Source organism: Phyllobates terribilis, unplaced genomic scaffold (genome assembly GCF_046119375.1).
Source record: "Phyllobates terribilis strain yellow unplaced genomic scaffold, ASM4611937v1 Scaffold_8__6_contigs__length_399053987, whole genome shotgun sequence".
NCBI classification, from domain to species: domain Eukaryota; kingdom Metazoa; phylum Chordata; class Amphibia; order Anura; family Dendrobatidae; genus Phyllobates; species Phyllobates terribilis.
This window is the reverse complement of record NW_027362768.1, coordinates 179046795-179063024: the sequence shown is the minus strand read 5'-3', so window position 1 is coordinate 179063024 and position 16230 is coordinate 179046795. Positions and strand designations below refer to the sequence as shown.

General features: G+C 35.4%; 1 protein-coding gene across 3 annotated transcripts in view; it reads left to right on the top strand.

Moving 5' to 3' along the window:
- The window catches only part of RPE65 (retinoid isomerohydrolase RPE65), a 40606-nt gene extending 24376 nt beyond the window's left edge, over positions 1-16230 (top strand). The window contains exons 9-15 of one of the 3 annotated variants that reach the window (XM_073643869.1): positions 10937-11076; positions 11455-11584; positions 11788-11902; positions 14341-14435; positions 14520-14631; positions 15224-15319; positions 15855-16230. In XM_073643869.1, coding sequence (XP_073499970.1) covers positions 10937-11076; positions 11455-11584; positions 11788-11902; positions 14341-14435; positions 14520-14631; positions 15224-15319; positions 15855-16006 — 840 coding nt within the window. In that variant the 3' untranslated portion in view covers positions 16007-16230. The remainder of the gene's footprint in view (positions 1-10936; positions 11077-11454; positions 11585-11787; positions 11903-14340; positions 14436-14519; positions 14632-15223; positions 15320-15854) is intronic. The other 2 variants (XM_073643871.1, XM_073643870.1) reach the window with 2 other exon arrangements.

Sequence of the window (16230 nt, the reverse complement as noted above, 5' to 3'; positions counted from 1 at the left end):
TACAAGAATATAACTACTATAATACTGCCCCCTATATAGAAGAATATAACTACTATAATACTGCTCCTATGTACAAGAATATAACTACTATAATACTGCCTCCCATGTACAAGAATATAACTACTATAATACTGCTCCTATGTACAAGAATATAACTGCTATAATACTGCCCCTATGTACAAGAATATAACTACTATAGTACTACTCCTATGTACAGGAATATAACTACTATAATACTGCTCCTATGTACAAGAATATAACTACTATAATACTGCCCCTATGTACAGAAATATAACTACTGTAATAGTGCTCCTATGTACAAGAATATAACTACTATAATACTGCCCCCTATATACAAGAATATAACTACTATAATACTGCCCCTATGTACAAGAATATAACTACTATAATACTGCCCCTATGTACACGAATATAACTGCTATAATACTGCCTCCTATGTACAAGAATATAACTACTATAATACTGCCTCCTATATACAAGAATATAACTACTATAATACTGTTCCTATGTACAAGAATATAACTACTATAATACTGCCCCTATATACAAGAATATAACTACTATAATACTGCCTCCTATATACAAGAATATAACTACTATAATACTGCCTCCTATATACAAGAATATAACTACTATAATACTGCCCTTATGTACAACAATATAACTACTATAATACTGCCCCTATGTACAAGAATATAACTACTGTAATACTGCCCCCTATGTACAAGAATATAACTACTATAATACTGCCCCCTATGTACAAGAATATAACTACTATAATACTGCTCCTATGTACAAGAATATAACTACTATAATACTGCCCCCTATATACAAGAATATAACTACTATAATACTGCTCCTATGTACAAGAATATAACTACTATAATACTGCTCCTATGTACAAGAATATAACTACTATAATACTGCCCCTATATACAAGAATATAACTACTATAATACTGCCCCTATGTACAAGAATATAACTACTATAATACTGCCCCTATGTACAAGAATATAACTGCTATAATACTGCTCCTATATACAAGAATATAACTACTATAATACTGCTCCTATGTACAAGAATATAACTACTATAATACTGCTCCTATGTACAAGAATATAACTGCTATAATACTGCTCCTATATACAAGAATATAACTACTATAATACTGCCCCCTATATACAAGAATATAACTACTATAATACTGCTCCTATGTACAAGAATATAACTACTATAATACTGCTCCTATGTACAAGAATATAACTACTATAATACTGCCCCCTATATACAAGAATATAACTACTATAATACTGCCCCTATGTACAAGAATATAACTACTGTAATACTGCCCCTATGTACAAGAATATAACTACTATAATACTGCCCCTATGTACAAGAGTATAACTACTATAATACTGCTCCTATGTACAAGAATATAACTACTATAATACTGCTCCTATGTACAAGAATATAACTACTATAATACTGCTCCTATGTACAAGAATATAACTACTATAATACTGCTCCTATGTACAAGAATATAACTACTATAATACTGCACCTATGTACAAGAATATAACTGCTATAATACTGCTCCTATATACAAGAATATAACTACTATAATACTGCCCCTATGTACAAGAATATAACTACTATAATACTGCCCCTATGTACAAGAATATAACTGCTATAATACTGCTCCTATATACAAGAATATAACTACTATAATACTGCCCCTATGTACAAGAATATAACTGCTATAATACTGCTCCTATATACAAGAATATAACTACTATAATACTGCCCCCTATATACAAGAATTTAACTACTATAATACTGCTCCTATGTACAAGAATATAACTACTATAATACTGCTCCTATGTACAAGAATATAACTACTATAATACTGCCCCCTATATACAAGAATATAACTACTATAATACTGCCCCTATGTACAAGAATATAACTACTATAATACTGCCCCTATGTACAAGAATATAACTGCTATAAGACTGCTCCTATATACAAGAATATAACTACTATAATACTGCTCCTATGTACAAGAATATAACTACTATAATACTGCCCCTATGTACAAGAATATAACTGCTATAATACTGCTCCTATGTACAAGAATATAACTATTATAATACTGCTCCTATGTACAAGAATATAACTACTATAATACTGCCCCTATGTACAAGAATATAACTGCTATAATACTGCTCCTATATACAAGAATATAACTACTATAATACTGCTCCTATGTACAAGAATATAACTACTATAATACTGCCCATATGTACAAGAATATAACTGCTATAATACTGCTCCTATATACAAGAATATAACTACTATAATACTGCCCCTATGTACAAGAATATAACTGCTATAATACTGCTCCTATATACAAGAATGTAACTACTATAATACTGCTCCTATGTACAAGAATATAACTACTATAATACTGCCCCTATGTACAAGAATATAACTGCTATAATACTGCTCCTATATACAAGAATATAACTACTATAATACTGCTCCTATGTACAAGAATATAACTACTATAATACTGCCCCTATGTACAAGAATATAACTACTATAATACTGCCCCTATGTACAAGAATATAACTGCTATAATACTGCTCCTATGTACAAGAATATAACTACTATAATACTGGTCCTATGTACAAGAATATAACTACTATAATACTGCCCCTATGTACAAGAATATAACTGCTATAATACTGCTCTTATATACAAGAATATAACTACTATAATACTGCTCCTATGTACAAGAATATAACTACTATAATACTGCCCCTATGTACAAGAATATAACTACTATAATACTGCCCCTATGTACAAGAATATAACTGCTATAATACTGCTCCTATGTACAAGAATATAACTACTATAATACTGGTCGTATGTACAAGAATATAACTAGTATAATACTGCTCAAATGTACAAGAATATATCTACTATAATACTGCCCCTATGTACAAGAATATAACTACTATAATACTGCCTCCTATATACAAGAATATAACTACTATAATACTGCCCTTATGTACAAGAATATAACTACTATAATACTGCCCCTATGTACAAGAATATAACTACTATAATACTGCCCCCTATGTACAAGAATATAACTACTATAATACTGCCCCCTATGTACAAGAATATAACTACTATAATACTGCTCCTATGTACAAGAATATAACTACTATAATACTGCCTCTATGTACAAGAATATAACTACTATAATACTGCCCCTATGTACAAGAATATAACTACTATAATACTGCTCCTATGTACAAGAATATAACTACTATAATACTGCCTCTATGTACAAGAATATAACTACTATAATACTGCCCCCTATGTACAAGAATATAACTACTATAATACTGCTCCTATGTACAAGAATATAACTACTATAATACTGCTCCTATGTACAAGAATATAACTACTATAATACTGCCCCCTATATACAAGAATATAACTACTATAATACTGCCCCTATGTACAAGAATATAACTGCTATAATACTGCTCCTATATACAAGAATATAACTACTATAATACGGCTCCTATGTACAAGAATATAACTACTATAATACTGCTCCTATGTACAAGAATATAACTGCTATAATACTGCTCCTATATACAAGAATATAACTACTATAATACTGCCCCCTATATACAAGAATATAACTACTATAATACTGCTCCTATGTACAAGAATATAACTACTATAATACTGCTCCTATGTACAAGAATATAACTACTATAATACTGCCCCCTATATACAAGAATATAACTACTATAATACTGCCCCTATGTACAAGAATATAACTACTATAATACTGCCCCTATGTACAAGAATATAACTGCTATAATACTGCTCCTATATACAAGAATATAACTACTATAATACTGCTCCTATGTACAAGAATATAACTACTATAATACTGCCCCTATGTACAAGAATATAACTGCTATAATACTGCTCCTATGTACAAGAATATAACTACTATAATACTGCTCCTATGTACAAGAATATAACTACTATAATACTGCCCCTATGTACAAGAATATAACTGCTATAATACTGCTCCTATATACAAGAATATAACTACTATAATACTGCTCCTATGTACAAGAATATAACTACTATAATACTGCCCCTATGTACAAGAATATAACTGCTATAATACTGCTCCTATATACAAGAATATAACTACTATAATACGGCTCCTATGTACAAGAATATAACTACTATAATACTGCCCCTATGTACAAGAATATAACTACTATAATACTGCCCCTATGTACAAGAATATAACTGCTATAATACTGCTCCTATGTACAAGAATATAACTACTATAATACTGGTCCTATGTACAAGAATATAACTAGTATAATACTGCTCAAATGTACAAGAATATATCTACTATAATACTGCCTCCTATATACAAGAATATAAATACTATAATACTGCCCTTATGTACAAGAATATAACTACTATAATACTGCCCCTATGTACAAGAATATAACTGCTATAATACTGCTCCTATATACAAGAATATAACTACTATAATACTGGTCCTATGTACAAGAATATAACTAGTATAATACTGCTCAAATGTACAAGAATATATCTACTATAATACTGCATCCTATATACAAGAATATAAATACTATAATACTGCCCTTAAGTACAAGAATATAACTGCTATAATACTGCTCCTATGTACAAGAATATAACTACTATAATACTGGTCCTATGTACAAGAATATAACTGCTATAATACTGCTCCTATGTACAAGAATATAACTACTATAATACTGGTCCTATGTACAAGAATATAACTAGTATAATACTGCTCAAATGTACAAGAATATAACTACTATAATACTGCCTCCTATATACAAGAATATAAATACTATAATACTGCCCCTATGTACAAGAATATAACTACTATAATACTGCCCCTATGTACAAGAATATAACTACTATAATACTGCCCCCTATGTACAAGAATATAACTACTATAATACTGCCCCCTATGTACAAGAATATAACTACTATAATACTGCTCCTATGTACAAGAATATAACTACTATAATACTGCTCCTATGTACAAGAATATAACTACTATAATACTGCTCCTATGTACAAGAATATAACTACTATAATACTGCCCCCTATGTACAAGAATATAACTACTATAATACTGCTACTATGTGCAAGAATATAATTACTATAATACTGCCCCTATGTACAAGAATATAACTACTATAATACTGCTCCTATGTACAAGAATATAACTACTATAATACTGCTCCTATGTACAAGAATATAACTGCTATAATACTGCTACTACGTGCAAGAATATAACTACTATAATACTGCCCCCTATGTACAAGAATATAACTACTATAATACTGCCCCTATGTGCAACAATATAACTACTATAATACTGCCCCTATGTGCAAGAATATAACTACTATAATACTGCCCCCTGTGTACAAGAATATAATTACTATAATACTGCCCCCTATGTACAAGAATATAACTACTATAGTACTGCCCCTATGTACAAGAATATAACTACTATAATACTGTCCCCCATGTACAAGAATATAACTACTATAATACTGCCCCTATGTACAAGAATATAACTACTATAATACTGCCCCCTATGTACAAGAATATAACTACTATAATACTGTCCCCTATGTACAAGAATATAACTACTAGAATAGTGCTCCTGTGTACAAGAATATAACTGCTATAATACTGCTCATATGTACAAGAATATAACTACTATAATACTGCCCCCTATGTACAAGAATATAACTACTATAATACTGTCCCCTATGTACAAGAATATAACTACTATAATACTGTGCGTATGTACAAGAATATAACTACTATAATACTGCCCCCTATGTACAAGAATATAACTACTATAATACTGCCCCTATGTACAAGAATATAACTACTATAATACTGCCCCTATGTGCAAGAATATAACTACTATAATACTGTCCCCTATGTACAAGAATATAACTACTATAATACGGCCACTATGTACAAGAATATAACTACTATAATACTGTCCCCTATGTACAAGAATATAACTACTATAATACTGCCCCTATGTACAAGAATATAACTACTATAATACTGCCCCTATGTGCAAGAATATAACTGTTATAATTCTGCTCCTATGTACAAGAATATAACTACTATAATACTGCCCCTATGTGCAAGAATATAACTACTATAATGCTGCTCCTATGTACAAGAATATAACTACTATAATACTGCCCCTATGTACAAGAATATAACTACTATAATACTGCTCCCTATGTACAAGAATATAACTACTATAATACTGCCGCCTATGTAAAAGAATATAACTACTATAATACTGCCCCTATATACAAGAATATAGCTACTATAATACTGCCCCCTATGTACAAGAATATAACTACTATAATACTGCTTCCTATGTACAAGAATATAACTGCTATAATACTGCTCCCTATGTACAAGAATATAACTACTATAAAACTGCCCATATGTACAAGAATATAACTACTATAATACTGCTCCCTATGTACAAGAATATAACTACTATAATACTGTCCTATGTACAAGAATATAACTACTATAATACTGCCCCCTATATAGAAGAATATAACTACTATAATACTGCTCCTATGTACAAGAATATAACTACTATAATACTGCCTCCCATGTACAAGAATATAACTACTATAATACTGCTCCTATGTACAAGAATATAACTGCTATAATACTGCCCCTATGTACAAGAATATAACTACTATAGTACTACTCCTATGTACAGGAATATAACTACTATAATACTGCTCCTATGTACAAGAATATAACTACTATAATACTGCCCCTATGTACAGAAATATAACTACTGTAATAGTGCTCCTATGTACAAGAATATAACTACTATAATACTGCCCCCTATATACAAGAATATAACTACTATAATACTGCCCCTATGTACAAGAATATAACTACTATAATACTGCCCCTATGTACACGAATATAACTGCTATAATACTGCCTCCTATGTACAAGAATATAACTACTATAATACTGCCTCCTATATACAAGAATATAACTACTATAATACTGTTCCTATGTACAAGAATATAACTACTATAATACTGCCCCTATATACAAGAATATAACTACTATAATACTGCCTCCTATATACAAGAATATAACTACTATAATACTGCCTCCTATATACAAGAATATAACTACTATAATACTGCCCTTATGTACAACAATATAACTACTATAATACTGCCCCTATGTACAAGAATATAACTACTGTAATACTGCCCCCTATGTACAAGAATATAACTACTATAATACTGCCCCCTATGTACAAGAATATAACTACTATAATACTGCTCCTATGTACAAGAATATAACTACTATAATACTGCCCCCTATATACAAGAATATAACTACTATAATACTGCTCCTATGTACAAGAATATAACTACTATAATACTGCTCCTATGTACAAGAATATAACTACTATAATACTGCCCCTATATACAAGAATATAACTACTATAATACTGCCCCTATGTACAAGAATATAACTACTATAATACTGCCCCTATGTACAAGAATATAACTGCTATAATACTGCTCCTATATACAAGAATATAACTACTATAATACTGCTCCTATGTACAAGAATATAACTACTATAATACTGCTCCTATGTACAAGAATATAACTGCTATAATACTGCTCCTATATACAAGAATATAACTACTATAATACTGCCCCCTATATACAAGAATATAACTACTATAATACTGCTCCTATGTACAAGAATATAACTACTATAATACTGCTCCTATGTACAAGAATATAACTACTATAATACTGCCCCCTATATACAAGAATATAACTACTATAATACTGCCCCTATGTACAAGAATATAACTACTGTAATACTGCCCCTATGTACAAGAATATAACTACTATAATACTGCCCCTATGTACAAGAGTATAACTACTATAATACTGCTCCTATGTACAAGAATATAACTACTATAATACTGCTCCTATGTACAAGAATATAACTACTATAATACTGCTCCTATGTACAAGAATATAACTACTATAATACTGCTCCTATGTACAAGAATATAACTACTATAATACTGCACCTATGTACAAGAATATAACTGCTATAATACTGCTCCTATATACAAGAATATAACTACTATAATACTGCCCCTATGTACAAGAATATAACTACTATAATACTGCCCCTATGTACAAGAATATAACTGCTATAATACTGCTCCTATATACAAGAATATAACTACTATAATACTGCCCCTATGTACAAGAATATAACTGCTATAATACTGCTCCTATATACAAGAATATAACTACTATAATACTGCCCCCTATATACAAGAATTTAACTACTATAATACTGCTCCTATGTACAAGAATATAACTACTATAATACTGCTCCTATGTACAAGAATATAACTACTATAATACTGCCCCCTATATACAAGAATATAACTACTATAATACTGCCCCTATGTACAAGAATATAACTACTATAATACTGCTCCTATGTACAAGAATATAACTACTATAATACTGCTCCTATGTACAAGAATATAACTACTATAATACTGCTCCTATGTACAAGAATATAACTACTATAATACTGCACCTATGTACAAGAATATAACTGCTATAATACTGCTCCTATATACAAGAATATAACTACTATAATACTGCCCCTATGTACAAGAATATAACTACTATAATACTGCCCCTATGTACAAGAATATAACTGCTATAATACTGCTCCTATATACAAGAATATAACTACTATAATACTGCCCCTATGTACAAGAATATAACTGCTATAATACTGCTCCTATATACAAGAATATAACTACTATAATACTGCCCCCTATATACAAGAATTTAACTACTATAATACTGCTCCTATGTACAAGAATATAACTACTATAATACTGCTCCTATGTACAAGAATATAACTACTATAATACTGCCCCCTATATACAAGAATATAACTACTATAATACTGCCCCTATGTACAAGAATATAACTACTATAATACTGCCCCTATGTACAAGAATATAACTGCTATAAGACTGCTCCTATATACAAGAATATAACTACTATAATACTGCTCCTATGTACAAGAATATAACTACTATAATACTGCCCCTATGTACAAGAATATAACTGCTATAATACTGCTCCTATGTACAAGAATATAACTATTATAATACTGCTCCTATGTACAAGAATATAACTACTATAATACTGCCCCTATGTACAAGAATATAACTGCTATAATACTGCTCCTATATACAAGAATATAACTACTATAATACTGCTCCTATGTACAAGAATATAACTACTATAATACTGCCCATATGTACAAGAATATAACTGCTATAATACTGCTCCTATATACAAGAATATAACTACTATAATACTGCCCCTATGTACAAGAATATAACTGCTATAATACTGCTCCTATATACAAGAATGTAACTACTATAATACTGCTCCTATGTACAAGAATATAACTACTATAATACTGCCCCTATGTACAAGAATATAACTGCTATAATACTGCTCCTATATACAAGAATATAACTACTATAATACTGCTCCTATGTACAAGAATATAACTACTATAATACTGCCCCTATGTACAAGAATATAACTACTATAATACTGCCCCTATGTACAAGAATATAACTGCTATAATACTGCTCCTATGTACAAGAATATAACTACTATAATACTGGTCCTATGTACAAGAATATAACTACTATAATACTGCCCCTATGTACAAGAATATAACTGCTATAATACTGCTCTTATATACAAGAATATAACTACTATAATACTGCTCCTATGTACAAGAATATAACTACTATAATACTGCCCCTATGTACAAGAATATAACTACTATAATACTGCCCCTATGTACAAGAATATAACTGCTATAATACTGCTCCTATGTACAAGAATATAACTACTATAATACTGGTCGTATGTACAAGAATATAACTAGTATAATACTGCTCAAATGTACAAGAATATATCTACTATAATACTGCCCCTATGTACAAGAATATAACTACTATAATACTGCCTCCTATATACAAGAATATAACTACTATAATACTGCCCTTATGTACAAGAATATAACTACTATAATACTGCCCCTATGTACAAGAATATAACTACTATAATACTGCCCCCTATGTACAAGAATATAACTACTATAATACTGCCCCCTATGTACAAGAATATAACTACTATAATACTGCTCCTATGTACAAGAATATAACTACTATAATACTGCCTCTATGTACAAGAATATAACTACTATAATACTGCCCCTATGTACAAGAATATAACTACTATAATACTGCTCCTATGTACAAGAATATAACTACTATAATACTGCCTCTATGTACAAGAATATAACTACTATAATACTGCCCCCTATGTACAAGAATATAACTACTATAATACTGCTCCTATGTACAAGAATATAACTACTATAATACTGCTCCTATGTACAAGAATATAACTACTATAATACTGCCTCTATGTACAAGAATATAGCTACTATAATACTGCTCCTATATACAAGAATATAACTACTATAATACTGCCCTTATGTATAGGAAGAGTGGTGAATGTTACCTATGGTAAAGGTGTAATACATTTTTCGGGGATCGTTATGGTTGGGGGCTTGTTTTCCCTTTTACTCTTGTGCCCCCACCAGTATTAACCCCTTCTCTCACCAGGTGTGGATGCATGTTGGTGAGAAGCACACAGGAGAATATCTCAATATAAAGTACAGGACGTCGGCCTTCAACATTTTCCATCACATTAATACATATGAAGACAATGGATTTATCATCGTGGATCTTTGCTGCTGGAAGGGGTAATGTCATCATTGGAACTGAACCACGGGAACTCATAAGATCTAATAAACCCAAAAAAGTACAAAAAAAAGAAGGAGAGGGATTATTTAAGAGGTTTTTCACTTAAGACAATCTTTTTTCATAAAAGGGTTCAAAAAAATAAAATGATCTCAGATTATAAACTGTGAAGAAATTTAGGATCATGTGTTTAATTGATCCACAGCGCCCCTGCAGGGAAACATAAGCATTACATAGGTCACAGTGAAGTCCACAGACACCTTGGTCCTCCGCAGAGAGATGCTCTTTGCAGCTGCTTCCTCTCTTTAGCTATTGTTTTGGTAACCTCTATAAGAGCCGCATCGACTTCTGGACATCACCGGAATCTTTTATTGTTGCAGCTTTGAATTTATCTACAATTATTTGTATCTGGCCAATTTACGTGAGAACTGGGAGGAAGTGAAGAGACTGGCACAGAAAGCTCCCCAACCTGAAGTTCGGAGATACGTCCTGCCCCTCGACATCCAGAAGGTAAGGTGCACCCCCCACCCACTCCACGGGCACTTAAGATAAGCTCTACGACTTTATTGCGTCCTCTATGCTTTACACTGCGGCTCTACTTGCACAAAATTTAGTTAGTATACATATTGGAGAAAATGTGATTCAGAGTGGAAGTGAGGGATGAAATGATGTCATCAGCCCAGTTCAATTCTGATTTTTTGCTCTTATACCAGAGCGACTCGGGAAAGAACTTGGTGAACCTGCCGTACACCACAGCTACCGCAACGCTGCGCAGCGATGACACTATCTGGCTGGAACCGGAGGTTCTCTTCTCTGGACCCCGGCAAGGTTTGTGTCATGGAAAATAAAACTGGTGCCCTGATATTTGTCTCCTGTCTGGGGTGGGAAACACTAGTGAACAACCAGTCACTGAAGATGATGAGTTAGAAGCAGGAAAAGTGGACGAGCGGAAAGATCAGAGTGGCTGATAATTGACAAATTGTGATGTCCGATCAACGGACAAGGAATAAATTGTGAGGTGTTACCGGTATACGCCAGATCTCTTGGGGTGTTCTCGATGTACGTTGGGTATTCCTGGTATACAGCAAGTCTCGTGTGGTGGTATACGCCAGGTGTCGTGGTGTGTTCCCAATATATGGCAGGCCTCCTGGGGTGTTCCCGCTATACGCCGGTTCTCGTGGGGTGTTCCCGGTACGCGGCGGTTCTCGAGGGGTGTTCCCAATATACGGCAAGTCTCGTGTGGTGGTATACGCCAGGTGTCGTGGTGTGTTCCCAATATATGGCAAGTCTCGTGTGGTGGTATACGCCAGGTGTCGTGGTGTGTTCCCAATATATGGCAGGCCTCCTGGGGTGTTCCTACTATATGCCGGTTCTCGTAGGGTGTTCCCAGTTTATGTTGGGTATTCCTGGTATACAGCAAGTCTCGTGTGGTGGTATACGCCAGATGTCGTGGTGTGTTCCCAATATATGGCTGGCCTCCTGGGGTGTTCCCGCTATACGCGGGTTCTCGTGGGGTGTTCCTGGTACGCGCCGGGTCTCGAGGTGTGTTCCCAATATACGGCAAGTCTCGTGTGGTGGTATACGCCAGGTGTCGTGGTGTGTTCCCAATATATGGCAGGCCTCCTGGGGTGTTCCCGCTATACGCCGGTTCTCGTGTGGTGTACCCGGTACACGCCGGGTATTCCCAGTATACAGCAAGTCTCGTGTGGTGGTATACGCCAGGTGTTGTGGTGTGTTCCCAATATATGGCAGGCCTCCTGGGGTGTTCCTACTATACGCCGGTTCTCGTAGGGTGTTCCCAGTTTATGTTGGGTATTCCTGGTATACAGCAAGTCTCGTGTGGTGGTATACACCAGGTGTCGTGGTGTGTTCCCAATATATGGCAGGTCTCCTGGGGTGTTCCTACTATATGCCGGTTCTCGTAGGGTGTTCCCAGTTTATGTTGGGTATTCCTGGTATACAGCAAGTCTCGTGTGGTGGTATACGCCAGGTGTTGTGGTGTGTTCCCAATATATGGCAGGCCTCCTGGGGTGTTCCTACTATACGCCGGTTCTCGTAGGGTGTTCCCAGTTTATGTTGGGTATTCCTGGTATACAGCAAGTCTCGTGTGGTGGTATACGCCAGGTGTTGTGGTGTGTTCCCAATATATGGCAGGCCTCCTGGGGTGTTCCTACTATACGCCGGTTCTCGTAGGGTGTTCCCAGTTTATGTTGGGTATTCCTGGTACACAGCAAGTCTCGTGTGGTGGTATACACCAGGTGTCGTGGTGTGTTCCCAATATATGGCAGGCCTCCTGGGGTGTTCCTGCTCTACGCGGGTTCTCGTGGGGTGTTCCTGGTACGCGCCGGGTCTCGAGGGGTGTTCCCAGTATGTGGCGCATTTCTGATGTTGGGGGGCGGGGGGGCCTTGTGAAGTCTTCCCAGTATATGTTGAGCCTTGTGAAATGATCTTGTAAATAATGGTTATTATCTACCAAAAGTGATCCGAGGAAGCAGAACTTGTAAACTAGCGACAGTCGTGCGCATCTAAGGGTCATTAATGAACTCGGGTAGTAAAGGTGGCCATCTGATCCGATCCCACAATTTGCTGATAAATGTACTGCTGGCTATGATAGAAAGGTGTCAGGACACGCAGAGCATCGCAGCATATGGCACATGTGGCCGTACACTATATATTGGGGATTAATGCTACGACAGATCAGTGAATATTTAGTGGAGATTGTATTAGTAGAATTTTAATTAACTTTTTTTCTGTTACATGTTGCGGTTTCACAGATGGATAAGCTATCTTTCCTAGGGTGGGGGATATTCTTTAACTATTTTTTTTTTTTTTTTTTTAAGTCTCACACAAACTCCTAATTAAAGCATCTGCTGCAGCATGAGTCATCTTTCTTTCTAATTTAATTGTTTGCCTAAAGGGACGGTTTTCCTTTTGTTAACTCCTAATTAGAAGTGGATTTTACTACATATTGCTTTACTTTGGCACAGATAAGTTTGTACAACTCATTAAAAGTTTGAAAAGGCTGCTAATAACCATGTGACCACCGGGTGGCAGTGTTTGCTGTAATCTTGTCCTGTAGAAATACCATAGTAGTACAGCTATAGCGCCAACATACTCTGCAGCCCTGTATACAGATCGTAACGGTTCACAAGACCTGAAAACACACACAAGGGCAAATCCACAAAGTCTGTGCAAATATTTCCCCTAAATGGACTCAATTACAGCAAAAGATGTATTCGCTCATCCTTACTGTAATATTCCCGCAGCTTTCGAATTCCCGCAAATCAACTACAAAGCGTATTGCGGCAAAGATTACAAGTACGCGTATGGGCTGGGGCTGAATCACTTCATTCCTGACAGGGTGAGTATATATATATATAGATTTACTATTTTGCACTCGTCTGGAGATGGAGTATATAACGCTGTTGTATATACTATATTCCAGCTCGTGAAGCTGAATGTCAAGAGCAAAGAAACGTGGGTATGGCAGGAGCCCAACACCTACCCGTCTGAGCCCATATTTGTCCCGACCCCTGACGCCCTGGAGGAAGATGATGGTAACGATATTTTAAGGGGTTAATTGGTTCTGCGGTTTGCGGTAATATTTCATCATGTGTGATTTATGGTAAAATCATACCTTATGTTTTCCTATGGGAGAAAAAGTCACAAGCAAACACGTGTCCCATCCCAAAAAAAAAAAAAAGTTAAGAAAATGAAGATTGCGTCCCGCTATTGCTAGGAGGTTCCTGCCACTCATCGATTCTACTTGCTCGATAATGTGTATATCATGTGTATAATTCAGCTCTTAAACTTTTTTTATAGAAAAAAACGTCATTTTTGCAGCGGCAGATTTTGAGCCCTCATTTAATTAATTTTCCATCAATATAACAGTATCAGGTCTTGGTTTATTTTTCGTTGGATGAGCTGTACTTTTTTATAGGTACCATCATGACTTCCCCTTTAAGTTACCTTTAATGTACAGATCGTTACAATTGTACTCAGATGTATTTTTTTTTTTTACGTTGAACGACATTTTCTTGCAATTAATTTTTTTTTTTTTTTAGAACTTTATTAAACTTATTTTACCCCTTTTTTGTCCCATTAAAGGACCTGAAGCAGCGATCGTCTGATCACTTTTATGATTTGCAGGTCTCAGGTCCAGCAGCCACATTGGTCCAGGTGCAGGTCCAGCAGCCACATTGGTCCAGGTCTCAGGTCCAGCAGCCACATTGGTCCAGGTCTCAGGTCCAGCAGCCACATTGGTAGTCCGTGGCAGCTGGACCAGAGCCCGGGAAACTTCGTCCTATCTGCTGGTAATCCTGGCACCTCTTCTGATTATCCCAGTGCGATGTCATATGTGTTTACGGTCATAATGATGACATCATGCAAAGCCGAAAAATCAGAAGAGGCGCCGGGAATGCTGGCAGATAGGAGGAGGTTCACAGGGCTCGAGTACGGCGGTCATGGACTACTGGACATGGCCGCTGGACCATGCTCAACTCTATTGTATAATGATCTGGATACTTAGTTTTGGCATCTAAGGGATTAAAAGCCAGGATCGGTGTTATCTCCGCTTTTGGTCTTTGCAGCAGGAGACTGGTGATTGGTCTGTACCCTCCAGTAATGTACAGTATATACCCGTCACAGAGGCTGCAGCAGCACTCGTCCGTGACGGATTTTACTCTCACAGGGGGGATGCAACAACCCATATGAACCCCAGAGAGAGGACTCCGCTAAAAGTCAAACTTTAATATTACTTTTCCTTGTATTATTAATACAGGGGTCATACTGAGTGTGGCTATCGCTCCAGCGGTGGGGCACAAGCCCTCCTTCCTGCTGATCCTGGACGCGAAGGACATGAGTGAAATCGCCAGAGCAGAGGTCGACACCATCATCCCCGTCACATTTCACGGCATGTTCAGAGACGCCTAAATGAAACCGATCACGTGGCAGCGACACAACGTACAACATCGTACTGGATCCAGTCCGCAAAACGTGTCCAGGTCCAGTCCGAGGGCGAGAGACGACACGGCCCAGGCAGTCTGCACACGTTCATCACTTTGTATATTTCTGTATCTATTGCTTTATGTTGATCCTAGGAGGAATTTATAGTCATCCTCATTTCTTAATAAATATCTTTTGCATTGCTTTGCTGA